Source organism: Kryptolebias marmoratus, linkage group LG10 (assembly GCF_001649575.2).
Source record: "Kryptolebias marmoratus isolate JLee-2015 linkage group LG10, ASM164957v2, whole genome shotgun sequence".
Taxonomy (NCBI): Eukaryota; Metazoa; Chordata; class Actinopteri; order Cyprinodontiformes; family Rivulidae; genus Kryptolebias; species Kryptolebias marmoratus.
The window spans coordinates 3132192-3160031 of NC_051439.1; the positions used below are offsets into that span (position 1 = coordinate 3132192).

At 39.4% G+C, this 27840-nt stretch overlaps 1 protein-coding gene and 1 long non-coding RNA gene across 3 annotated transcripts; one reads left to right on the forward strand and one right to left on the reverse strand.

The window, feature by feature from the left end:
* On the forward strand, window positions 1-26914 carry LOC108239099 (phospholipid phosphatase-related protein type 3-like). The gene is made up of 9 exons (XM_017421605.3): window positions 1-106; window positions 6627-6730; window positions 6895-7080; window positions 9816-9945; window positions 10854-11049; window positions 13986-14043; window positions 18013-18186; window positions 19026-19874; window positions 22838-26914. Exons 2-9 carry the CDS (start codon window positions 6650-6652, stop codon window positions 23711-23713), a joined length of 2550 nt encoding a protein of 849 aa, XP_017277094.1. The 5' UTR covers window positions 1-106; window positions 6627-6649; the 3' UTR covers window positions 23714-26914.
* Window positions 41-18020, reverse strand: LOC112450690. 2 transcript variants are annotated; one of them, XR_003039365.2, is made up of 4 exons: window positions 15440-18020; window positions 15156-15360; window positions 10841-11010; window positions 41-174 (listed from the first exon to the last, which is right to left on the reverse strand). It is a non-coding gene; the product is annotated as an uncharacterized LOC112450690 (long non-coding RNA). The 2 variants fall into 2 exon arrangements; XR_005233658.1 differs by having other exon boundaries at window positions 15156-18020.
* Window positions 26915-27840: the final 926 nt, after the last annotated feature.

The following is a 27840-nucleotide window of genomic DNA, read 5'->3' on the forward strand; positions in this document are numbered from 1 at the left end:
GATGGATTAAAGGGACGCGTCGCCAAACTGGAGCAGCACGCACGACCACGCCGGGGGGGAAGGGGGCGACGGGAGTCGCTGAATTCGCGGAGCCCCCGGGACAGAGGTGAGTGCCGTCCGGACTGCTGGTTCGCCTCCTCCTCCTCCTCATCATCATCCACCTGCCCCCATCTCCTGGAACAATCAGCACATGGTTTCTCAATAACTAATGATCTCGTGCTGATTTCTGTTCATAGACGCTACTAAATGCGACTTCCCCCTTAAAACATAGTGGCTGATCACATCCCCCTGTAATAAATGCAAACTGAATATCAGGATAAACGTGTTTTTTGCTCTGTCTGTGTGTGTGTAAGATGCAGACAGCATCGCAATTCTGCTTGCAAAAAAAGTAGCTTAGCATGATGGCTGAGCCTTTTTCACCACTGTAAAAGCAGGTGAGTTAAGTTGGGTGTACCCTCCTCCACACACTCATGGCCCCTTCAGGTTCCCTTCCTTTGCCTGGAAAGGGGCCTGCAGTTTTCATGACTTTGCAAAAAATCAGCTTATAACTTTTTTGAATGATGCCCTGGAAACTGGAAGGGAAGAGATAACACTTTAGTAACTGCATTGGTTAATAAAAGGTGACCACTTCGACTGCTGTCGGAATAGTTGTAATATTTAATGAACACTGTGAAACACTGATATGTGTTTGTTTACATTGCACATTTACATTCAAATATTCTAACAAATAACTCTCTTAATACAAAAATGGCCAAATATTTTCTTTTACCACATGAATAACCCTTCATTACCACCTTACTCTGACACGCTTATCAACTTCCAAAAGGCAAAAGTGGGCGACAGTGTTTTTAGTTGCGTCTGAGTGAGTGACAATTCATGTGTTTGTCTGTTACCAAAATAGCTCATCAACCAACTGGACGGATTTTAATGAAACTTTAAAATAATCAGCAGATGTATATCTAAAAAGCTGATTAACTTTTAGAGTCAACCTGATTCAAGATGGCTGCCACAGCCAACTGACAATGAAAAGCATAAAAATGAGTGTAGCGTACTTAATGTTACATATATTGAACTAATATTTAGTGTGGTAGTAACTGAGACTCATCCCAAACATATCATGAGTGATAACAGATTGCACAAGAACTTTGTTTAAAATGTTGCCATTAAATATTTGGAGTCAAGTCTGTCCATCTGTTAGCAAAATATCTCATAAGCCAATGGACAGATTTTAATAAAACTTTCAGGAATTATTCACTGGTTGTATCTCTACAACCAAGTAGGTTTTGGAGCCAACCCAATTCAACATAGCCACCACAGCCAACTGACCTTAGAAGACACTGCAATAGCTGAAATTCAGTTAATTTTACATACATTCTGCTAAAATTTGATGTGGTTGTAGCTGAGAGCCATTCACAACATGTATTTCTGTTGATGGTGGTGGAGAGCACTGCCTTACACCTTAATTCAAAGTCTCTCATAGGTGTGCAGTTAGGATCTATAATTTGACCATAGCATGTGGCTGACATCATTTCCATACTTATTGAACCAATCAGTGACCCTTTGCGCCCTAAAGATAGAAGCACAATCATCTTAGAAGACTCTGTTCCCATCTGGATAGAAATGGTTCATCAAAGGAAGGAGGTGATCACTGAAAACAACTCTGTATTGATTTGCAATTAAATAATTCTTAAGGGGGACAAACAGACAAAACAGTGAGCTGTGACACCTTAAAGGGATAGTCTGGTCATTTTTAAAGCAATGTTCTGGCTAATAGTTATCAACAGTTAGTATCTTAGTGGCTGTGACATCAGCCAAAGAGCACGGAGGATGGAGAAAAGAGCAGAAGTTTCAAATTAGGCTAATGGCTTGCAAAACCAGGGTCCTAAAGAGGCCCTCGTTTGGGTAACGGTTAGCCTAGCCTGGACAAAGACTTTGGCCTTTTCTCCATACGTGCTCTATGACAGATGTCACAGCTAATAAGGTCCTAATTAATAATATTTATTTGACAGAATATCACTTCAAAAATGAGCAGATTATCCATTTGACAGAACCTGATCTCTTCACAATGCAGGTTCCTCCTTTGATTGGTGTCCATTCTACCAGCATCTAGTATAGAAGGTGCAATTTAACATCAGTATCGTCCACCATCATATTCAAAATGCAGTTATGGAAATCTTTTTATGCGTTTAACATTCAAATGTGACACTCAAAGTTTTCTGAAGGGCTGTGGTATGCTTACAGACGTTTACATCAAACAATCTTTAAATTGTTACCTATCCACATATCATAGCTGAAATACTAAATTCTTAACATCCCAGGCTCTGATTCCGTGTTGATGGTCACAGAATCTTGAGTTTTCTTTGGTGTCAGACTGTTTCTTTCCACCAAACAGCCTACTTACCTCATTCACGCTCATACACACAGACAGTGTCTTTGTGTATACAGACTGTGTGTGCGTGTATATGTTTCTACTTTAGTAGACACATACAAACACATTCACAATGTTTGCAAGAACTATCTTACAGAAGCTCAGACTACACACACTCATGTGATGTGTCCCTGAGGACAAACACTGCTGCAATAGATAAACGACCCCCCCTTGCTCAGGCCTGAGCTCATCCTGTGTGTGTGTGTATGTTAAATGTGAGTTTGGGTGAGGTTTAAATGCTGACTGGGGTGGGTCACTAAGACCAAGTGGCTATGAGAAAGAGACCCAGGACTCAGCATCTTCCTAAGCTGCTTTCAGCCACACTGGAATCCTTCCATCCCAGTATCCTCGTTGTTTCTGATCCTCAGACCCCTCCCCTCTTATACATCCACCACTAGACATACAAAAATATACACACAAACACACTTGTGAGTTTTTAATCATTCTTGTCTTTGATCTGCACTTATCTCTGTCCTGCTCTTCCTCTCTTCTGTCCTCCCGTCTCCAGCACATTTCTAGGGGTCATGGAAATGAGATTGTGGAAGTCTTTGATTCTCTGTGCCTTGCATTGCCTCAGGGTCAGGCCCTCTTATCTCACAAAGAAAGAGACGGAACAGAGAAATAAAGGATAGGAGCAACAAGAAGGGGGATACTGAGAGAGGTGGAAGAAACAACAAAGAAATGCATTGATATAGTAAAGTCTAAAAAAACTGAGAAAAGGGGGTTTGCTTGAGGAAATTGAAAAAACACAAAAATAACCAGGCAGAAAAGTAAAGTTACAGCTATATAAAATATACAGAAATAAAAAAAAAACTGAAAGACAAACATGCAAAAATGTTAGCATGAGGACACCATTTATATCAATTAAACCTCCAGCTTCATTTACAGCCCCGGACATTGAAGGATCTCTCCACCATGCATCACTGTTGCCTCTAGAAACTTATTATTGAACCAGTTTTCAGCTTTTCAACAAACAGCTGTGTCCTTCTACAGCAAGATATTTCAAAGTTTCAATTCACCAGTCCAGGGAATCTGCTGTCATTTTTTTCTGCACCTTAGTTATTGTGTTTTCATGCATAGTTAAGCCACTTATAGTAGCATTTGTTTCCACAGCAGAGGTATGGCTTTGTTGGCTGCAGTTCTTTCATGAAAACCCCTTCTAGGCAGACTTCTCCAGACAACAGATTGGTGTACCTGTTCTCACAGGTTTCTGACCATTTCAAAGCAATGGCTTTGTTTGACACCTTCCACTTTCAAAAGACAGAAAGCATAATGTACCTTTCACCAGGTACCATTGGCCAAACACTGCTTCTACAGTGTTGCCAGTTTCTTTGTGCTCCTTTAAAAGAGCTTGATCAGCACATTTTGAAACCCCAGTCTGCTTTGGCCTACACAGCTGTGTCTGTTGAGGTAGATAGGACCCAAATACAGACACACTGGAGGCAGGATCAGGATGAAAGTTAAGTAGGTTTAATAAAAAATACAAGTCAAAATGGACAAAACATAACATAAAACTAGACCAGGATAAAAAAAAATGTGGAAAATATGATTTAAAAAAAAGAGGAAACTAGGAAATAGATATACAAGGAAGAATGTTTGGTAACACCAGGTGATCTGATTAAGAATGAAGGACAGATATCAAATGATGAGCTAGAAACTGGAGCGATTAAGGCCATCTAGAAGCAGTGATGGTTAGTTGTAGATAAGACCCAAATGCGGACATGCTGGAGACAGGATCAGAATGCAAACTGAGTAAATTTAATAACAAAAACTACGGTCAAATAACAAAAATGATTAACAAAACTATTAAACCCACAAAAAATAACAGGACCAAACAAAAAAATTCAAAAATTTTAACTTGTGTCTGAAAATCCCTCTCATACACCTAAAAATCACTTTCATTAGCACCTGTTTGGCATAATTGGTTAATCAAACACCAAACTATAATTTTACAAAATCTCTGACTTTGTTCAAGTGTACTTAATAAATTTTGATCCCATCTTGAAGGCAAAGGGTCGTCAGACCAAATAATGATTTGATTGGCATTTTTCTTCTCATAGCTCATTTTCCATTTTTGACAAATAAAACATTAAAATTTATATCTGTGAAACCATTATCACTTAACGGATTTTTCTCCTACACTTGTCTAATGCCTTTTTTACAATACTGCTTCCGCAAATAGCAAACTGACATATGGGAACTGCTAAAATTGCTAGAAAATGGGAAAGAAACTAACACTGTGAAGGAAAAGAGGCCAGTAGGAAAGTGTTGGCAACATGAAGTCAGACTGGGTAACAAGAGGGTGCAGATGGTAGATAAATGAGAAGATGGGATATGCAAAATGGGACAAGAAGACATGGGGTGAGGCAGAGATCGTAAGATTCTCACAGAGAAGGAAAGAAGCATATAGAGCACAAAGTTAAAGGCAGAAGCAGAGAGCTGAAGGGAGAAGTGTGAATATTTAACTCTGTTTAGTTTTCCATTTCTTCCCTTTGGCTCTTGTCTCTCTTTGAGGCCGTCTATTTGCCTAAAGGTTACTGAAGGCAGTATACTGTGTATACATAAATGTGCATGCTGTAAATATGTGGAAAAGATACATTAGGTGTTATACAGCTGCTTAGAGATTTAAAAAGCTTGTTGAATTTATAAGGCATAAAGGTTATAAAGAATGTATATATTGACATAATCTAAACCTATATTGTTGTTTTCCTTATAAACATAGCACAAATTGCAAGGAAGTTTGTGTTTGGTTGATTATTTCTTTGTTGTAACAATGTTTTCTTGCAATAAACCTTATAACAGTGGTGTTCAGTCTTGGTCCTCGAGGGCCACTATTCTGCATGTTCTATTTGTTTCTGCTCCTCAGCAGGTCTTCAAGTTCTGTAGAAGCCTGTTAGTCATTCATTCATCAAATCAGGTGTGTCAAAGCAATGAAACAACTAAAACATGCAGGATAGTGGCCCTCCAGAACCCAACATTGGGCACTACTGTCTTATAACACTGGAAAGACTGTTTAACCCCTCAACTGATGCAGCATTTGTTAGGAAAATGCATTTGTGGGTTGAGCAGCAGTTGCGTCCATGAAAAACTTGCCAAAATTATCTGCCAATGGCAAACACCTTATTCTGCTTCTGACTCTTGTTTTGGGCTTCTGATGTACCGGGTGCTGACAATCAGGTGCCTGATTAGCGCCTAATTTTCAGCACCTATGAGCAACCAGTGAAAACTCCATATCTCCACAGTTTGGGACCAAACTCTGTCCTTCAAAATGACAATGCTCACCCCCACAGAGCAGGGTTTATCAGAGACATCCAGAACTTAAGAGTGGAGAGGATGGAATGGCATGCCTGCAGTCCTGACCTCAACCCCATTGAACACTTAAGGGATCAGCTTGTTGTGCTATTTGTTCCAGAGTGATTAAAACAACTACATTTGTAGAATTGCAACAAATGCTGGTTGAAGAATGGGATGCCATCCCACAGCAGTGTGTGACCAAGCTGGTGAGCAAAGGCGCCAGGCTGTTGTGGCTATGTATGTTTTTTCCACTTGCAACTAATGCCTCTGTTTGTTAAATAAATAAATAAATTGTTAAAGTGCCAGTATGTCTTGTTTCTTCAGACTTCAATCATCCAATCTAATAAACAAAAGCAAACAAAAGTAATAGCAGAATAAGCTGTTTGGCACTTACATGCTCAATTCTGCTGCTCAATCCACAAATGCATTTTCCTCAGAAAGATGTTACCATTTAAGGATAAATAAATATGCTTTCCAACTGTATACATTTTATTACCAGGAAGCATTGTTACAACAAAGAAACAATCAACCAGAAATAAATTTTCTAATTTTTCCTGATTTTTTATGTTAAGTTTAGATGACGCTGACTGTACCACAGGCAGAAGAGGAGCATGAGCAGCTGTGACTCAACTAATTTAAAGCTGCAGACACTGAAACAGCTAAAGAGAACTCATGTAATTACTGTATATGCAAAGTGCAATCAAAAATAATTTGTGCCTCACCATGCATCATGGTGAAGCACAAAATCTTTTGAGAGAGTAAATCGTTTTAGTCGGCCTTTGAAAACTTTCTGAACTTATGTTTCTCACTTACACAAAAGTTGCAGAAAATCTCACAAATGACACCAATGAAAGTGCTAACAATTGTGTCCTATTGCCATCATTATCTTTTTTCTCTCTAACAGGCTGTGACTGGTCCCACCCCAAGATGACGTCTCCCAAAACTAAAGCCAAGAAGAAACCACCTAAAGACAGCATGACTCTGCTGCCATGTTTCTATTTTGTGGAGGTATTGGTGTGTTTCAGTTTGTACAATAAATTAATAGGAAACACCAAAATGATATTTTTTTCCAAGCAAAGATTAGATGTTAGACACTTTTTGTTTTGCCCTTGGCCTTGTGGGTTTTTTTTTTTTGAGAGTTTAATTTCATGTCCCTGCACATGCCTCCCCAGCTCCCCATCGTCCTGTCCTCTTTGGTGTCCCTGTACTTCCTGGAGTTGACCGATGTCTTGTCCCCGGCTATGGTGGGCTTTCGTTGCTATGACCGTGACCTCTCTATGCCCTATGTTGAGACGGGAGATGAGCTCATCCCTCTGTTGATGTTGCTGAGTTTGGCGTTTGCTGGTCCAGCAGCTTCTGTAAGTCTGTTTGCAGATTTCTCTCATTTTCTGATTTCTTTGTTTCCTGGTTTCAGACACCTCTAGTCTAATCTAATATAAACATTTAGGCCTTGTCCATACTGCTCAAATATTTTTAAAGATTGAGTTTTTGTTGCAAAAGTATTTTTTATGGAGATTTTTAACAGTTTTGTTGCTGGTGGTTCCATGTAGACAGGAGATACAGAGCCTTTTAGAAACAATGATGTAGAAACCTATATTGTTCATACAGACTTTGTGCCCAGAAAAAACAAATAAATATATATATATATATATATATATATATATATATATATATATATATATATAGCAGCAATTAGTGAAAGTTATCTAAGGAAGATAAAGAATACAATGGTCCAGGCTCGACTTGATAAATGCATGGACCAGTTTTTCTGCATCATTTTGAGTTAGGATGCTTCTAATTTTAGTGATATTAAGCAGGTGGGTGAAAGCTGGTAACATTTTTAATGTGGGGGTTAATGACATATCCTAATTAAAAATAACATCAAGTTTCTTTACATTAGAATTGGAGGCCAAATTATTGCCATCCAGAGGAAGTGAAAAGCTGCACAGTTTATTCTTAAGATGTTCAAAAATCACTACCTCTGTCATGTCTGAGTTTAAAAGCAGAAAATTAGGAGTCATCCAGGTTTTTATCTTTAAGACATGTTTTTCATTTAAGTAACAGATTGGATTCATTGGGTTTCATGGATAATTATAACTGAGTATCATCAGTATAACAATGAAAATTTATCCCGTGCTGACAAGTTATTTTACCTAATGGAAACATATAAAGTGAAGAGTATTGTTCCAAACACTGAACACTGAGGAACTCCATGACAAACTTTGGTAAATCAAGTTTTTTTATTAATATGCACAAACTGGAGTCTATCGGATAAATTTGATTTAAACAATTTTAGAGCCGTTCCTGTAATCTAAATGATTTTGATATGTTGACAGTCTTTCCATCTAGTGGCACAGCACGGGAATATCAGCAATTTTGGTAGAATTTGTGGACAGAAATACAAATATAACCAGAGAAGTAAATTTTCTTAAAATATATCTGGAGTACAGACTGGTCTTTTCATCAAATTTTTCTACAGCTTCATGGATAGTCTTGCCATTTTTGAAGTGATGTTCTTTCAAATAGTTATCAACAGTTAGCATCTCATTAGCTGAGAAACGGTGACAGAGCAAGGGGTTTCGAAAAAAGGGCAAAAGTCTTTATCCAGGCTATACTATAGGCTTGCTGAACGAGGGCTGATTTTGAAATTGTTTTTCAAACTTCTTCATGCTACACTCACTAATGTCATACTGATGTGAAAGAATGCCATTTTAGCTCATTTTAAACCTTTACATTTTTTGCACAACATTGATTGTTTAGTTGGTCGCTGTTTTCTCAAGGATATGAACGACAACACGAAGGTATGTGTGATGAGCATAGACCGTTTTATGATGCTGAGGCTACTGATGTATCAGTCCACCAGGAGTTGAGTAAACCTTTGGACTGACTAGATGTGCTGATCTGGAGGACTGATACATTCACAAACTCAGCACCACTGGCATATAACGGTCCTCTTGCACTCATACACTGAGTAACATAGGTGTTATTTGAATGGGAAAACAGGAATAAGCTTAACCAATACTGTTGTGCACAAGGAGTTTATTACTAGCTAATCTAACATTCTTTTACATCATCTTTTAGAAAAACTTGATTTATAAGCCTGTAAACTGGTTTGGCTAGCCAGTAATCTAGCCTGAACAATGACTTTTCCTCTTTCTGTATGACTAATGTCACAGCTAAGATACTACCTACTGAGAACTATTTGAAAGGACATTACTTCCAAAACAACCTGACTATCCCTTTAAATTCATGTTTTATTTTGCACTCTATGCATCAGCTTCTTGTGCAGTTGAAGCAAATGCATCACTTTTACTGTCGACAATCTACAGCATCCATTAAGAGTCCATTTTTCCAAACAGCTAATGAATAAAACATTTTCAGCTCTTTTTAGCGATCTTTTAACTCGCAGCTGTACCACTAAATCAGCAATCTAAAGTAAGCTAAAACATTCTTTGAGCAATTATTCCCAGTGGGTCTGTCACGGAGTGACATTTGATCGATTTCTTGGTGTACAAATGTTAGCTATCCGAACACACTCGGCCCACATGTGTCACACGGATAAAATCTTGTCACAGAGATTTACTGACCTTGTGTGTGTATGAGCTGAATGTGAGTCCTCACACATTCCACAAAGACACTTGTGTGCAGAAAAAAAATACATACATTTACACTTTCTGCAATTCTTTCAGATCTGATTCCATCTCCCCTCTCAAAAAAATGGGATCAATGATTGATTGATTGATAAATATACACTTAGAGTTCCCATACACATCATCAAATACGCCACAGGCCTCCCCAGTCAATACACACACACACACACACACAGCAGCAGCATGGAAACAAACACACTTCTTCAGGACTCATTTATCACTCTGACTTGAAGTGATCACTGCTCAGTAGAAGCTTGCCTCTATTTTCCCTTAGCTTTACTGTCCCACCGTAAATCACAATCACAGATATTTATGTATGACATTAATGACATCTGTTCACTCTTTCAGGTGTTTTTGTATTCCTCTGTAAGCAAATAGAATTGTAAAACAAACAAAAAATACCTACCTGACACCTTCTTTTTCTCTTTGTTTTCATTATGTAGATAATGTTGGGGGAGGCTCTGATGTACTGTATGCAGTCCAAACTGAAGACTTGTCCCAAGTCTGAGGGCAGTATAAATGCCGGAGGTTGCAGCTTCAACTCCTTCCTACGCAGGACTGTGCGCTTTGTTGGTGCGTCCAACCATAAGTCTTTTTAGGAGTTAGAAATGATTTTGCCCGTGTGTGTGTTTGTGTGTCTGTCTGATGGCAAAGTATCTGATAAACCAATGGGCAATTTTTAATGAAACTTGTAAAACAGAATTATTGGATGTACATTTACCACTGATTAACTTCTGGAGTAAATCAAATTCAAGTTGGCTGCCACAACCAACTCTATAAAAAAAAAAAAACAACATTGCTATAACTCAATCAGTTTTACAGCTATCGAGTTAAAATTTGAGGTGGTAGTAGTTAAGAGTTATTAGAACATACTCTGAGCAAGACATCTCATGACATTGCATAAGCTTGCACAAGACAATATTTAATATTTTACCAAAACAGATACAATTCATTTCTTAGGGTAAGATGATTTTACTGTAAAATTTTGGCATGATAGGCAGTGGGTAGTAGGCATTCCTTTATGGAATACTAGGCTGTTAATTTAATGTGCAATTATCAGAATTTAGCTATTTAGTGATGTATTCTAATCTAGAATTAACATTTTGCTCAATTTTGGCTCCAAAAAAATTATTCAACTCACTATCTGAGCCCTTAACATCTTTCCTCTTTTCAAAATAAATAAAGAAGATAATTACTAACTTGAAGGGTTAAGTAAAATCAAATAGGCTTGATAAAATACTCAACAGGAAATATCCTGAGGCACGTTTTGAACTTTGAAGGTGAATTAATCACTCTTTTCTCTTCATACTTTTTCTTGTAGGTAAAAGCTTAAAACTAGCAAAGTGAGATGTTTGTGTGTTGCTTCTGGTTGGTGGTTTTCTGTCACTGCACACGTTTCTAAATGAATAGCTCAGAGTTAGAGAAACCACTGGGGGCCTTTAGATCGTTTACCAAAGCTGCCTCTTACCTCTCTCCCTCAGGTGTTCATGTGTTCGGTCTCTTGGCAACAGCTCTGGTGACAGATGTCATCCAGTTAGCGACTGGTTACCACGCCCCATTCTTCCTTACTGTGTGCCAGCCCAATTACACGGCCCCCGGAGTGTCATGTGACAACAACGCTTACATCACACATGACATCTGCATGGGAAAAGACCAGTATGCCATTATGTCAGCCAGGTAAAGCAGAGATTTACATTCTGAGATACAGTGTTTTTGTGTTCAATAATGTCATATTTGAAGCCTTGTATGGAAAACAATAGAAATTTATATATTTGTACACTCATCTCGTTTAATGTCTTTTTATAGTATTATGATGATGAAAGAATTTGAATGAAATATTCAAAATATAATTATTGACTATACATCTACAATTAACTTTTAGAGTCAATCCAATTCAAGATGGTTGCCCCATCTAATCACTCTTAACAAGCAAAAAATGACAAACTCAGTCAATTTTACAGATACTGAACTAGAATGTTATGTGGTAGTAGCTGAAAGTCATTCATAAGCCATACTCTGAGAGCTAACAGATCATGTGAAATTTTTTATATTGTGTGAGATTGTCCATATTTATATTTTTAAATAACAGCTCTAACCTCATCTTTTCCCATCATAAGATGATCTTTGTTTAAAACTCAGGAATTTGCAAATAAAGTGGGGAAATAATTATTTGATCCCCTGCTGATTTTGTAAGATTGTCCTCTCACAAATACATAAACAGCCTGTAATTTTCATGGCAGCTTAATTTTGATGCAGAGAGACAGAACATCAACTAAAAACCTAAAAAAAAAAAAAAAACATTGTCTAACAATTACGAAGAGATTTGCACGCCATTGATTTGAATAAGTATTTGATCCCCAACAACCCTAACCAGAATTCTGGCTCCAGCGGACTGGTTATTTGGCCATGTGGCACACCAATTATAATCAGTCAACCAATCAATAAATCAAGGACATCATTAGTAACACACTATGCTGCAATTGATTGAAAGAAGACCCATCTTAAATTGTCTAGATAATCTAAATGATTCATAGAAGACTTGGCAGAAAATTCTGTAGTCAGTTGGAACCAAATTCAAATTCTTTTGCATCAACTCCACCCACCATGTTTGAGGGAGGAATACTGAGTATGACCCAAAAAACACCATCACTACGGCCAAACACAGAGGTTGAATGGCTGTTTTTCTGCTAAGGGTACAAGATTACTTCACCACACTGAGGCTTAAATGTAGAGGGCCAAGTACTGTAAAAGTTTGGACCAGAACCTCCTTTCCTCAACCAGAACACCGATGATAGGTGTGAATGGGTCTTTCATGGCAATCACCCAAAACATAGTGCCAAGGTAACAAAGGATTGAAAAGGAGCATCTTTCTGTCATGGAGTGGCCTACCTACTCTTCAGACCTCAGTCCTGCAGAAAATATGTGGAGTGAGCTGAAACTTTAAGTTCCCAAACCAGAGCTAAGAAACCTAAAGGATTTATAGAGTTTATAGAAACTGAAGTGGGTCTCTGAGATGTGTGCAAACCTGGTGACCACCTGCAAGAAATATCTTACCACTAAAGGCTTCTCCACCAGGTAGAGTCATGTCTTTCTTGGAAATCAAGTACTCATTTCCCTCAATGACACATAAAATAATTTGTAATTTTTAATTATTATAGTTTTTTATGGATTTGTAATTTGGTATTCAGTCTCTCTTCAATAAAATAAAACCACTGAAAATTAGAAACTGTATTTTTGTTGTAAATGGCCAAACTTAGTAAATCAGCAGGAGATCATATAATTATTTCCCCCACTGGAACTGTGTTCAGGATAAGTATGTTGCTTTCAGGTTTTAAGGTTGTTGAAGTTGCTGTTTAGCAGCATGCTTCAGTAGATCAGACGAATGAGCTCCAGCAAGTGGATATGAAAGGCATAATAAATGCAGACGCACAAGAGAGATTACAGCTATATTGAGCTAATACGGGGATAATCCTGGTACAAGTGTACACATCGGTTCTACGATGCTTGAGGGGACTCATAATAAAAAAAACTAAAGCCATAGTTTGATATTTTAAATATTAAGCAATTTTCCTTTGAGATGAAGAAAATTAATGATTCTGTTTAATATTTTATATTTATCATCTAACCATGAGATAAAAAATTTAACTTAAATGCAATGTTGAGCTTCACACAGACTTAAAGAATGAGTCAAAATACATTTACTCTCAAACTACCTGGAACTTAGTCCAGAACCTTGCCTCTCCAACTAATAGTGTGAATGGTGAATCAGCTGAATCAGCATTCACACTGTATTTTTCATAGAATCTTTGCAATCTAACTACTTATGCATACTTTGTTATTTTTGCCATCCATATATTAAAAGTTCAGCACATTCAGGAGATGGGTGGTATGACTTTTGGATTTTCTAACTTTTGTAGTTTAATTTTCAAAATATTTAACTTTATTTACAAATATATTTCACATAGAAATATGCTAAGATCTTTTCAGTTCCTTCAAAAACATTGTTCTCTTCGAAATCTGCTTTGCCACATCTTATGCTGGACAATGGACAAACTCACTTAAAGAGCATCTTTGTGTTGCTTAACCATTACTTCTGTGCAATTTGACAAGAGCAGTTTTATATATGCAATCCTGATATCACACATAAAAAGAGAAGCAATGAACATAGATGTGAAACAACTGTTTTATTTTTAAAAATTGTCTTATTGGCTGGTGATGCTGTAAATGCCTAGGTCTGTACATGTATTTGTCTGTCTGTTAGCAAAATATCTCATGAACTACTTAATAGATTTCAATGAAACTCTCAAAAAGTAATCACTAAATGTATAGCTACAACTCATTGCCTTTAGGAATCAACTAGATTGAAGATGGCTGCCTAGTTAAGCAAATTTAGGAAACACAGCAATGGCTATAACTTAGCAATTTTTACAGATCTTGAGTTGAGTAGCTTAGAGTCATCTCCAACACATACTTTAGGCGTTAACAGATCCCACAAAATCTTTGTTTAAAATGTTGGCATGCAGAGTGGCGGACAATATGCATTCCTTCAAGAAACACTATTTTCATTTATTCTATTTTATGTATTCGATCCTAACTTCTCTTTTTTCTCTTAGGAAAACCTTTCCATCCCAGCATGCAACACTGTCTGGATTTGCTGCTGTTTATATCTCTGTAAGCAACTGACTTCTCTTGATCATGCTGGCTTTGCACGATGTGTTTGTGAATAAGGGGGTTGTTAACCTTTAAATAATAATTTTAACCAGATTAGTTTTGTTTTGTTTTTTTCAAAGTCCAGAGTAAAATAATAATATATATTAACACCGCACAGTTTTAAACCACACATGATCCTAAGTATTAAAAGAGTTCACAGTAAAACTGCATGACATCCACTGAAAGTTACAATAGCTGTTCTCCACTATTTGCTCACAAATGTGACATAAACTGTTTTTATGTCAGATTTTGGGTGTTTACTGTGTGAATGTTGATTCAACATTGTTATTTTTTTCCATTATACTACTTTTGCATACTTTGTGCTATTTTAGTCATTTATAAAACAAAATGTTCAGCTCATTCAAGAGATGGGTTCTATGACTTTCAGTTTTCATAACATTGTTCTCTTTTAAATCTGTTTCATCACACTTTCTCGGTTCTTCTGCTACTTTTAGCTAATCTTTTGACACTATTAGCTTTTATTCAGCCTTTTGCTGCATTTAACTTTTAGCCATCTATCTATTTTCTACCACTTATCTGTGGTCGGCTTGAGGAGGCAACAGGTCCAGGAGAGAAACTCAGACATCCCTATCCCAAGCGACACTCGCCTTCTGCTTGGGGAATTCTAAGGCATTCCCAGGCTAGTGAGAATTTTTGATCTCTTCTTTCAGTTCTGGGTCTGCTCCAGGGTTTCCTCCCAGTGGGGCATGCCCAGAAAACCTCCAAAGGGAGGCGTCCAGGAGTTATCTTAATCAGATGCTTGAACCACCTCAACTAACTCCTTTTGAAGTAAAGCAGCAGCAGCTCTACTCTGAGCTCCCCTCGGATGACGAAGTTCCTCACCTTATCTCTAAGGCTGAGCCCTTCACTCTATGAAGGAAGCTCATTTCAGCTGCTTGTATCCGGGATCTGATTCTTTCGGTCATGATCCAAACCTCATGACTATATGTGAGGGTTGGAACGTAGATGGACAAGTAAATTGAGAATTTTGCCTTTCAACTCATCTCTTTCTTCACCATGGTTAGGGTTAGGCAGAGAGTAGTAAACGGAAAGTTCAAGAGAGGTGGTCTTACAGTTCTGGAGAGAGGTTCCAGCATGGAAGGTAATGAGGTGGTGGTTCTTCCTGGATCTGATCTTCAAGGCACTAGGTTCCAGTAGTCTTGAAAAGGCAGTCCTTTGCAGGAGGCAGACTGCCACAGGTAAGCGGCTTTGGGATACTTCACACAAAAGTTTGGGGCTTTCAGGTCAGGTAGGTCTCCAGGAGAAAAACAGGTGACTCTGAGAGAAATGCAAAAATACCAAAACATTAGAGAAGTCAAAGGCTTAACAAAACTTGAGCTAGGCTGAGATGTTTTACCTCAGGGCAAACAATGCTCCAGCACTGATCTGATCCCCAAGACAGCCTTAAGTATCCAGCCTCCCTGATGAGCCAAATCGTCTGCAGCTGCGGAGGAAGGCTGGCCAACCAACGAGAGGGCTGGAACCAGCAACCAGGAAGTAGACTCCCAGATCACCACATTTACTTAAACTAGTATTTTATTACATCTGGGTAGCATTTTGCTAATTTTAGCTTTTAGTTAGTGTTTGGCCTTTTTTTTTTAGGGTTAACAACTCTGTTTCAGCTTCTTCAGCAAACTTCAGTGAAGTCATTCAGCACTCAGCATTCACACTTTCTCAAGTTCATTGTTAAGGTCAACTCTTGTGAATATTTCTTAACAGTTTGCCTTTTGGCAGTCTGGCACTCAATTTGTAAGCTGCGTGACAAAGTAGTCCTGTTACTTTTCCACCTGGTAACACTCTCACACAACCTCCTCCACCAGTATTTATTACAAGCTACTGGCCTTATCACTGCTGCTTCACTGGGCCCTCTATATCCTCATTAAAACTTACTACACTGACTAGTGTGGAAAAAGAGGAGGAAAGCAGCCGCTTGAGCTAGTAGTTACAACATATGATCTAATCTGTGCACAGCTGACTCATCCCAGCCCACCATATTATAACATTCTTAATAAAACACACTGTATTTATTTATGTTATTAGTTAAAAATACAGTAAACTAAAGCGAGGACATATTTTTTCATAAACCAGACACAAATTTCAGAAGTTCGAGAGGAAATCTACACTGAAAGAGAATGAAATTTCTCCTTGCTGACAGGTTTTCCCTCTTGCTTCAAGAGGAGCAGGATTTTTGTGCTCAGTAGCCCATGGACAAGCTTGTTAAAAAATGGTTATTTTTGCAAAGTCTGGCATTCTGTCACTCAGCTGTCCTCTATTTCATGCAATGAAAAAACACTGTGCATGCTCAGAATATGAATGCACAGAAAAAATTGTGTTTTTTCCTGCCTATCCTGCTCACTCATCAACCTCTTTTTGGTGTCAAAAGATGTTTGACCAGCCAGCTTTACATGTGCCATTTATTTTTTGTAAGTTAAAAGCTATTGATAGATATAAATTGTTGTAACAGGTACTTTTTATGTACAAGAATTTCCTTTTTATCTTAAAAACACAAATACATGAAATAAGTTGATTATAACAGCAATTTCTCATAATTGTTAAGACCTAAAGCTAGCCTAGCTTACATAGGTTCTGATCAATTATAACAGAAACTTCAACGATGCTCATTCACTGTTTCCTTTTTTATGTTTATTTTTGGGAATCAACTGAGCACTCACTTATTGCATTTGAGTGGAAATCCATGCCACCAGATTCTGCATATCCAGTGTCACTATAAGTAAAGCTAATTGTTGTGTTTCTGTGGGATGAGAACAAATAGAAATGGTGTTTAATTCTCATCTAACTGGTGGTAAACTGTTTTACTGTTCAGCTACTGTACAATGCACTCACTGACACAAAAAAGTACCCAGACGGAGTGGTGGAAATGAAACAGTTGAAAAACTGTGATCCAATACAGACACAAGTTGGTCCTATGTCAGTATAGTGTGGCACCCAGTGTGGATTCAAATGACGATTTGATGCAGAGTCACACATCTGTTACTTCCCTTCCTCATGTGAGTTTGCCCACAGCTATTGGATCTGGACCTTGAGATCAAGCAAATCTTAAGGTCATATAAAAGACACGAGGATGCGGGATGTCAATGAAGTAGGGCTGTGTCCTCAGGGTTCCCTAGGTCCCCACCAGGGGTGACCTGAAGTCAGACCCTATGACTTCCCACATCAGGATGCCACAGCATTAGGAGGATTGGTCCTCTGTCCTCAGCACTGCTATACACACAGCAGTATTCATGGTAATGTATTATCAAGGTTAATCTCTGAACATATGGCACTACTTGTTATCAGTGTATGTCTCTAGTTACAGCATCGCTCCAAACTCAGCAGTCTCTACTTACATATGGGACGGTGAACCTAAAGTCCAGCTGTTGTCAGTCATCAAGACCTGGTACAAGATGTCATGGGATGTTGTGAAGAGCCCAGTACCTGCATTTGGATGAGAAGCCCAGATGTTATGGGGTTCTATCATTCTAGGCACACAATATGATTGTTCTCTTTTTGTGGCGTCTGTCTTGGATGACCAGAAGTTTCACATTTTTGGATTCCTTCATGTACCTGTTGGTTCCAACATTGGACCACTGTAACATACAGTATCAATACCTAACGTACCAGGCAATAGTATGATATAACCACCTGGTTTCATTCAAATCTACAATGTAACCCCTATAAAACTCCATGAAGTACTGGTAATGCTGCCTAATGTATCTATGAGGCATTCTCTGTGCCTGCTGACCTTCACTCACTGTTCTGACTGACTAAAGACAATCCTTCCTTCTGGGTGCTTTTTTTGTCAGTGACTATATTTACTGAATATTTACTGTATTTACTTAGTGCTGTAGGTTTCTGTCTTTTATTTTCAACTCTTGCATTTATATGGCTAACATATTTGTCCTATGCCAATGTATGGCTTTCTCATTGAAGATGTATTTCAACGCCAGCATCAACAGCACAACTAAGCTGCTAAAGCCCCTGCTGGTGTTTGCTTTCTGCATGGCGGCAGGCCTCGCTGGCCTGACTCAGATAACGCAACACCGCAGTCACCCGATAGATGTCTACGTGGGATATCTAATAGGAGCCGGCATCGGAGTTTATCTGGTTAGTATATGACAGGCAAAGAGATTTAAGTTAAGCCTTGATAAAATCTGAAGTAAAAAAATGATAGTGCTCTGTTATATTGGTGGTTTGAAAGTAATTACCCCCTTTGTGATAGGTTAGTAAATTGTGAATTTGTCTTGCAATTGATCCCCCATTTTTGTTTTACGAAATGAGTTCAAGTCTATGTTTGTGTTCATTTAGAATTTTATTTTATCCTCAGAGAATTACAAACCAGCATGCTGGGAATTACAGCATTCTTATAAATAGATCTTTTAAATAAGACAATTTCGTCATTTTTGCTGTTGCCAAATTGTTTTAGTGTATTTTTTTTAACACTATCACAGCATGCGCTAACAAATAGCTTTTTTTCCCATCACCTCTCCTCTCTGTGTGGCTCCATACTTTTCTCTCAGTAGATTTTTTTTTTTTAGTTTTGACACACTATATATAGCTTTTTCTATTACAGAGTGAAGGAAGAGGGGACGAATAATCCGATAAGAATTCTCTGAGCAATTTCACACTTTATTTTAAGAAAACTTGTCGCTACCATTTTCCATGCTTCTCCCTCTATTTTCTCTCACTTCTTTTAAAGAGGAGGACCATTTTCCCGCTGTCATTAAAGGGTGAAGACTGGAGGAAGAGTGATTCATGCTGACCTCAGGCAAAATTCGTTTTGAGAAGAGATGCCTATTCAAGCCCACTAATAGAAAAAAAATCATTTTTTTCCTCTAGAAGATTAAAGAAAAGACACTTTCACGGTCTAGTCTTTATTTAACACTTTAGGTGTTTCTGTCACATAAATTTTTTTCCACTTCCTGTGTGTTTCTTTCCTCTCTTAGGCTGTGTATGCTGTGGGAAACTTCAAAGCATCAGAGGAGGATGATCCATCTTTGCAAAGACTAGCTTCAGTCCAGCAGAAGGATGGCCTGAGAGTCTTGAGCCAGCGCAGCCATGATTCCCTGTACAGGAAGACTCCCAGAGTATCTGAGAGCAGGGAGGAGCTGGGGGCTGGGTTGGGGGCCGGAGCACGCAGTAAGGTGAGGAGGGAGAAGGCCTCCCTGGCCTCCCTGAAACGAACCAGTGCTGATGTGGAGCTCTTGGCGACCCGAGGTCCCATGGGTAAAGAGACCATGGTAACCTTCAGCAACACTTTGCCCCGAGTTGCAAACGGAAACAGCCCTATCTCCCCCTCTGATGAGCCCATCACCACGCAGCGTCACATGACCTTCCATGTACCCTTTGACCCCCAGAGATCTCGGCAGCTGGTGTCAGAGTGGAAGCAACGCTCCCTTGAGCTTCGCAGCCAGAGCTCTAGAGACGATGACGATGGAGTGGATGAAAGAGACCAAGGAGATGTGGGAGGAGCAGCTGCAGGAGTCGGAGAAAACAAGGGAATGCCTTCATCTCTGTATCCCACTGTGCAGGCCAGCAACAGTACAGCCATACCGGCTGTAACCAGGATGGCTGTGGCACCCCCCTTAGTTCACATCCCAGAGGAAGCCTCGCGGCCACCACCTGTCTCCCCGAAGAGTGCTAAGACAAGAGCCAAGTGGTTGTCACTCACAGAGGGGGGAGGGGTGAAAGAGCAGAAAGAACAGGGGGAAAGAACAGGACCCATTGCAGTGTCAACTCCCCGTGTACCTAACATACTGCCCAGCCAGCCCCCCAGCCAGCAAAGGGTCACACAGGTGAGACAGAGATCAGAAAATACATATTTGTTAACAATCAGAATTACATTATGTTAGGTCTATTAGTAGCTGAGAGTCATCCACAAGGCATACATTGGACTCTATATGTTGCGAGATGTCTTTATTTAATACTTTGGCATTAACTGTTAGATCATATCCTGTTTATCTGTTGATTGACTAGACAAAACTTAATGAAACTCTCAGAAAGTAATCATTGTATTTACATCTGATTACATTTTGGAGTTAATCTAATTTAAGATGGGGACCACAGTTATTGAATTGGGCAAACACAAAAATGACTGTAACTTTGCCAGTTTTACAGATACTAAAATAAAGTTTTAGTGTGGTAGAAGCTGACAGTTATTCACAACACATACTTAAAGCTCTAACACGTCACATGATATCTTGAGATACTGCGTGACATTGCACGTTATTTTCAAGATTGGACAAAAACATCTATAACTCCATCATTTCTCATCATCTTATGGTGGCAGGTAATATGCATTCCTTCAAGCGGTGTTGCGCTTTTAATTTTCAAAAGGAATGCAGCCTTCTAGAAAGATGTTGCTTGGATAGGAGAGCTCTAGCAGCTGCCAAATATAGTTCCTCAGCTCTAACGTGTGTTGTCAGTAAGCAAAACACTGAAAGAAGCACTTTTCCTGCTCATTTTTTTAATAGACTGAACTCACATTAGTATTTAAACAAGAATTAAAATTTAATAAAGGGATATGATGGATGTGTTGCCGCAATCCATTACAGTTTCCTGATGTTGTTTGTACAGTTAGCTGATTCTGGTGTAGATTCTCAGTCATCCAGGCCATGGTAAATTCAAAAAAGGTTAAAAAACAAAAACAACTGGACTCGCTTTTTTAACAATAGAGGCTCGTTAGGGTCCTTGTTTGTCTGACTCACTGATGGGCCACTCTGGTGACATGAGTGCAGGTGTTGCTTGTAGTGAAACTGACTGGGTATGAGGCCTAAAGCTCCATTATACATTTTTGAAAACTTAAATCTGAGACTTCCTCCTCTGTTCAATGTTGGTTTCTCCCTTTTGACATAGATGGCTTCCTTTACCCCCATCTCTCGAACTATCAAGATCAGCAAGAGATGTGCTACAATTACCACTAGAACCAAACAAGATAACTTCAGTTTTATTTTCATTGAAGTTAAGAAAATTTGAAGCCATCCAAGCGTTTACCTCAGTAAGGCAGTCTAACAGTGGTTGAAGTGAGAACTGATGATTGTGCTTCCACTGGAAGTAAATCTGAGTATCATCTGCATAGGAATGAAAAGAAATATTAAATTTTCTAAAAATGGAACCTAAGGGGAGCATGTAAATGGAATACAACAGAGGTCCAAGAATGGATCCTTGAGGTACTCCACATGTGAGGGGAGCTGAGGGGGAAGTAAATTCTCCGATATTTACTGAGGTACTCCTATCTGACAGATAAGACCTGAACCAGTCCAGTGCAGAGCCTTTGATACCGCATAAATCAAGTCTGGAGAGCAAAATACTGTGGTCAACTGTATCAAAGACGTTCTGGTGTTCTGTTTCCACCACTTATTTCAAGTTTAGTGACCGTTTTTACAGACAGAAGCATGGTTGCGCCATGGGATCTCCAGTGTCACCGAGTGTGGCCAATCTCTACATGGAGGAAGTGGAGCAGAGAGCCCTGAACTCCTTTGAGGGAGCTACACCAAGCCATTGGTTCAGATATGTGGACGATACCTGGGTCAAAATTCAAGCTAAAGAAGTAGAAGCCTTCACCAGGCACATCAACTCGGTCGACAACAACATCAAGTTTACCAGAGAAGATGCTGACGACAATAAGCTGCCTTTCTTGGACTGTCTGGTGCACATGGTAGGAGAGGACAGTCTCAACATTGAAGTCTACAGGAAACCAACCCACACAGATCAGTACCTTCTGTTTGACTCCCACCATCCTCTGGAACACAAACTCTCTGTAATCAGAACTCTACAGCATCGGGCCGAACACGTCCCCACAAAGACAGAAGGGAAGGAAAAGGAACAGAAGCACATCAAAAAAGCTCTCCAAACGTGGGTATCCAAATTGGGCTTTTGTCAAGTCAGCTAGGAAATCCACTAAACACACCACGGAACAGAACAAAAAAAGGAACAGAGGTAAGAACGTTGTCATTCCTTACATTGCTGGGGTATTCGAGAAACTCAGAAGGATTTTCTCCAAACACAACATCACAGTACATTTTAAACCCAACAAGACTCTCAGACAGAGGCTGATCCACCCTAAGGACAAAACACCCAAACCCAAACTGAGCGGAGTTGTGTCTGCAGTTCAGTGCGGCGAAGAATGTCCAGACCTTTATATTGGAGAGACCAAACAACCTCTCCAGAGACGCATGGCTCAACACCGGAGAGCCACCTCTTCTGGACAGGACTCAGCGGTTCACCTACACCTCAAGGATAAGGGACACTCCTTTGAGGACCAAAATGTTCATATTTTGGACCGAGAAGACAGATAGTTCGACAGATGAGGGTAAAGGAAGCCATCTATGTCAAAAGGGAGAAACCAATATTGAACAGAGGAGGAGGTCTCAGATTTCAGATTTCAAAAACATAATGGAGCTTTAGGCCTGATACCGAGTCAGTTTCACTCCAATAAACACCTGCACTCATGTGACAAGAGTGGCCCATCAGTAAGTCAGACAAACAAGGACCCTAACGAGCCTCTATTGTTAAAAGAGCGAGAACAATTTGTAAGCAATCCAGTTTACATCACATCTCAGCTTTTAAAGCTCAACTCCACACTCTCTATTTCTGATCTGAGAAAGCTCCTCGGATGAGAAGCAAAACGTCTTCAACTACAGAATAGAAATCCAGTTAATTTTTGTTTTTTAACCTTTTTTGAATTTACTGTTAGCTGATGTTAGCATTAGCAACTGCTTTTTTGAATGCATTCTGATGAGATTTTTTTTCCCTTCAGGTTATAGCCATGTCAAAACAGCAGGGTCATGGACCTTCCTCCACTAAAACATCAGAAGGTGGCTCCTCCTCTGGCGGTGGCTCAAACTGCTCCGAGTCACCATATTACCACATCCCATCTGATCGAGACAGCTGCACAGGAAGCAACCCAGGGAGTGGGAGCATTGTCACAATTGACGCTCACGCCCCTCACCATCCGGTGGTGCGCGTGTCGGCCAGTAACGGCAAGCCATGGGAGTGGAGGAACACCATCAGTGGCAACATGATGGCCTCTGATGCAACGGGTGACAAACATCGCATGGCGCTGCAGCGACAGGACAATGTTAGCCACTACAGGGACTACCGAACGCTCCCAGTGAAAACAGACTCGCTCTGCTCGTCCATGACCAGTGAGAGCACCGAAGGAGGAGCAGAGCTGCCGCCCCCACCCCTCCCCACCGCCTCCTCCCCCCTGCCTCCTCCACCTCAGCTATCATCATCCCCTCTTCCACCACCACCACCCCCTCAGTCATCTTCCTCCCCCTTGCCTCCCCCTCATATGCCTCCACCTCCCCTTCTGGTACCGTCCTCCCAAATGCCCCCACCTCCTCACCCCTCTCCTCACCCCTCAACCTCCCATATGCCCCTACCTCCTCACCCGTCCTCTTCCCCTCTGCCTCCCCCCCCTCATCCCTTGTCCTCCTCCATGCCTCTGCCTCCTCACCCATCCTGCTCCGGCATGCTCCCTCCACCTCCCCACCCTGACCTGCTGATAGATGGCCATGGTCAGGCCCTGTCGCGCTCCTCCACCCTGCCTCGCCGGCCTTCTGTGTCTGCCCGTAGCCATGCCGAGCAGGAGCACTACTACAAGGCCTTGCAGAATGAGAGGATGTTATAGTAAACTGGAAAGACATCATTACAATATGGGAAAAATGAGAACAAACTGGAAAAGACAGTTAAACAAAGTCATGACAGGTCAAAAGAGATTACTTCTGAAAAAAAAAAAGAGACAAGAAGGTTTAAAGCTATTGAAAAGGCTGAAGACCTTTGGGAGGCCTGTCAGCTTACTAACTCTGCAGGGAATCTGTTTTTTGTTCCTTTCTCACACACACTGCCACAGTACCTGCCATTACTGGAAAAAGACTCAACATGACAAGAAAGGGGAATGAAAGAAAAACCAACTAGGAAAATCATGATTCGCCTCTGGTTTTTACCAACCCCTGAGTTTCTTTAAGACACATTCATAAAAAGGATGAAGAGACTGCATTTAAAGAAGGATATCACAATAAATGACTGCTACATTTAGCGTCCTTGGAGAGAGGGGATAGCACTGAGAAAACAACTACAGGCAATACTAGCTCATCTGAAACCAGCTATCATACACTAAGAACTTCATCATTTATCCAGCTGAAGCACTCTTATGTAAAACAACAGCTAAGAAGTTAAATCAACAAGAGATTTAAAAGAATAGTGTGATCACTTTTGAAGTGATGTTCTGACAAATATTGACGAATAGTTAGTACTATATCAGCTGCGACATTAGTCATAGAGCACAGAGTATGAAGAAAAGGGCAGAAGGTTGTGTCCAGGCTAGGCTAATGGCTCGCCTGCCAAACAAAGGTTGTTTTTGTTTATAATTTTTCAGGCTGATAACACAATTCTTTCTCAAAAACAACTGACTAGTGTAAAAAAATGCTACATTAGCTAATATTAAATTGTCACTGATTTCTCAGCCAAACACAGTCTGGTACTGTTTGAATGTCAGTCTCCTAAGGCAGCTGAATGTTTTATTTCTGTAAGAGTTGAGTAAATTTGAACTCAGCAGATGTCCTGATTGGGTGAACTGATATATTCAACACGGATGTCGTTCGGCTACAAAAAAACAGCAATTAAATCCAATAAGTGTCATTTCAAAGTAAATGTTTAGTATCAGCTAATGTAATGTTTTTTCACACTGGTGTGAAATTTTTGAGACAAAGTTGTTTTATGAGCCTAAGAAATTAAATAAAAGTGGCCCTGTGTCTTGGCTAGATGAAAATCCCTAGATGAAGACTTTTGTTCTTTTCTTCATACTACATGTTCTGTTAATGATGTACAGTGATAACTATTCATAACTATTTGATAGAATATCACTTTTAAAATCACCAGTCTATCCCACTAAAAGCAGTATCCACCATTAACAAAAGCATGAGAGTTTTTACCCCACTAAATAAATGAACAGAATGGGGAGTTTTATTTTTGATTTTGAGTGAGTTTATCAGTATCCACCAGAAAGAATCGGCTCAGGAAGGAGTGTTTCTGGGTGCTAAAGAAGATGGCAGCCTAAGGAGGATCATGCAACGTTGGGCACAGCCTGAACAGAGGTCACCAAATGGATTACTGTTGGAAACACAAAAGGCAATAGACTGGAGAGATTTGTTTCTAAAATGGAAGAGAGCAGTGAGGCCACATGACACAAAGAGCCAGGCAGAAGTTCCCTCTTTGCTGCATGGTAAACCTGCCATGGAACAGAGCTTGAAGCTGCACTGAGGAGATTAGGATATGTTTATGAAGGCAGGATAGCACCCTCCTCTCATTGGGCCCTTTGGCAAACCACGGTAGTGACAGGGATGTCAGTGGTGAGATGCCGAGCCAATGGTGATGCTCAGCATCAGTTCCAGCGTGTTGATTAAAGAAGGTGAGGAACAGATGTAGCTAACTGGCTATATAGGACAGGAATGAATCATTTCTAGGAACTTCTTTTGAGTTTTCTGGTTGTAAAAAGATGGAAAAGAATTGTTTTCATGCATTCTTGTTTTATATGCCATAATGTCAGGTAAACCCAAATCTGTTTATCCACAATTGATACACTTTGTTTCAGTTCGGACTCCATGTATCCGACCATCCGTTGTCTGTTGTTATTTGTCTTTTGTAGGTCATGACAAAATGCCACTTTTATTAACCCTTTAAAAAGAATGTCTTATTTGGAAGTGAGAATGGTGGGAAATAAGCAAATGATAAATTGTGTCAATGCACCTTAGGTTAAAACTCATGTTACTTATTGCTTCTACTGCTCAGATTAAAACCTGTTGTAAAATAGGTTTCATTCCTCCATTATCTGTTGCTTGTTTCAGAGTCAGGTTGCCGGGAAGCACAGAGACCCAAACATTTCTTTCCACAGCCACTTCTTCCAGCTCTTTTGGGAGGATTCCAAGGCTTTCCCATGCCATCCAATAGACTTGGTCTCTCAAGCTTGTCCTGGGTCTTCCCCGGGGTCTCTACCCAGTTGAATATGCCTGGAATACCTCCTTAGGGGGGCATTCAAGGAGCATACTTACCAGATGCCTGAAACACCTCAACTGGCTCTTTTTGATGTGGAGGAGCAGTAGCTCTACTCCTAGTCTCCTCCGGATAGCCAAACCTCTCACTGTAACTCCAAAGGAGAGCCCAGCCACCCTGCAGAGAAAATTCATTTTAACCTTCTGTATCTTCAGTCTCATTCTTTTGGTCACTACCCAGAGTTCATGACCATAAGTGATGGTATGAATGTAGATTGACTGGTAAACAAAGAGCTTTGCCTTGCAGCTCAGCTCCCTGTTCACTACAACTAACTGGTGCAGTGTATGGAATATTTCAGAAGCTGCACCAATCCGTCTGTCGATGTCACACTGCATTCTTCCCTCACTCATGAACAAAACCCTTAGACACCAAAACTCCTTCACTTGAGAAGGCACCTAACTCCAGAGCCGAAGAGGGCAGTCCACTCTTTTTGTGACTGAGGGCCAAAAACTATTAAAATAGGTTATTTACCTAAAACAGAAGATACCTCAGATTTCACTAGTTCAAAGAAAATTATAAACAAAACAGTGTTCATTATTGATTATTTGAATGAATTCTTTTAGATCTCATGCAACATATTGCAACCTATTGTGTTTCATTTTGATTTAATTTTTCGCTTCAGTTACATTAAGCATGTCCACAATAACACTTGTCTCTAGAAATAAACAGGTCTAGTTCAAGTCTGATAACATTCAAATCAAATCAAATCCATATTGTTTCAATGCAAAATAAAGATCAAACATTCTTTAAAAGAACGCATATCACCCACCGTTTTCCATGTCAGAGTGTTAGACTAGAATCAGAAAGTTGTAGCTGTTTTGGTCGAACCATGAAAATAATGTTATGCACAATCTCATGCAATATTGTGTTAATTTACATTCAGAGTATGTGTTGTGACTTTCAGCTACAACCACACTAAATTTTAGATAAATATCTACAAAACTGCCTGAGTTATGGGTAGTTTTGTGTTGCCTCATATTGATTAGCTGTGGTGGCCATCTTGAATTGGAATGACTCCAAAAAGTAATAATTTATAGAAGTACATTCAGTGATTATTTCCTGAAAGTTTCTTTAAAATTTATTCACTGTTTGATGAGCTATTTTGCTATGAGACAGTTAATGCTAAACTTTTAAGCAAAGATCTCATGCAATGAGTAGCACTTGGAGTATGTGTTGTGAATGACTCTCAGCTACAACCATGTCAAATTGTAATACAATATCTGTAAAATTGACTAATTATAGCCATTTTTATGTTTTCCTATATCAGTGATATTCAGTCTCATAGTTTTTACCTTTCAAACCTATATAACATAACATGAACACAGTCACAATTTACAAAAGATTCTAAATTGTTTACCTGACTAGTTTCTTTAGAGACTAAAATAAAATGCTGTAGTGTACAAGATTTATGGTTTTCTGAAAACTTTTTGCTTTTAGGGGGCAGTTTTTAATCCAACCAAAAATGACAAAATTTACCATTTCAGTTTTATAAACAATTTTACTTAAACTGAAAAGTTAAAAGGGGTCATGTTGGTAGTAAAAACAAAAAACAGCATTCTACAGACATTATGCTCATTGGGAACATGGGCAATTATTTTACGGCCAAACTTCTTTTTCTAAAAAGTAATCAGAACGTTTCATTTTCGTCATTTCAGCCAGTTGAATAATATCAAACAAACTTTGAATAATATTATGTCATGTATTTAT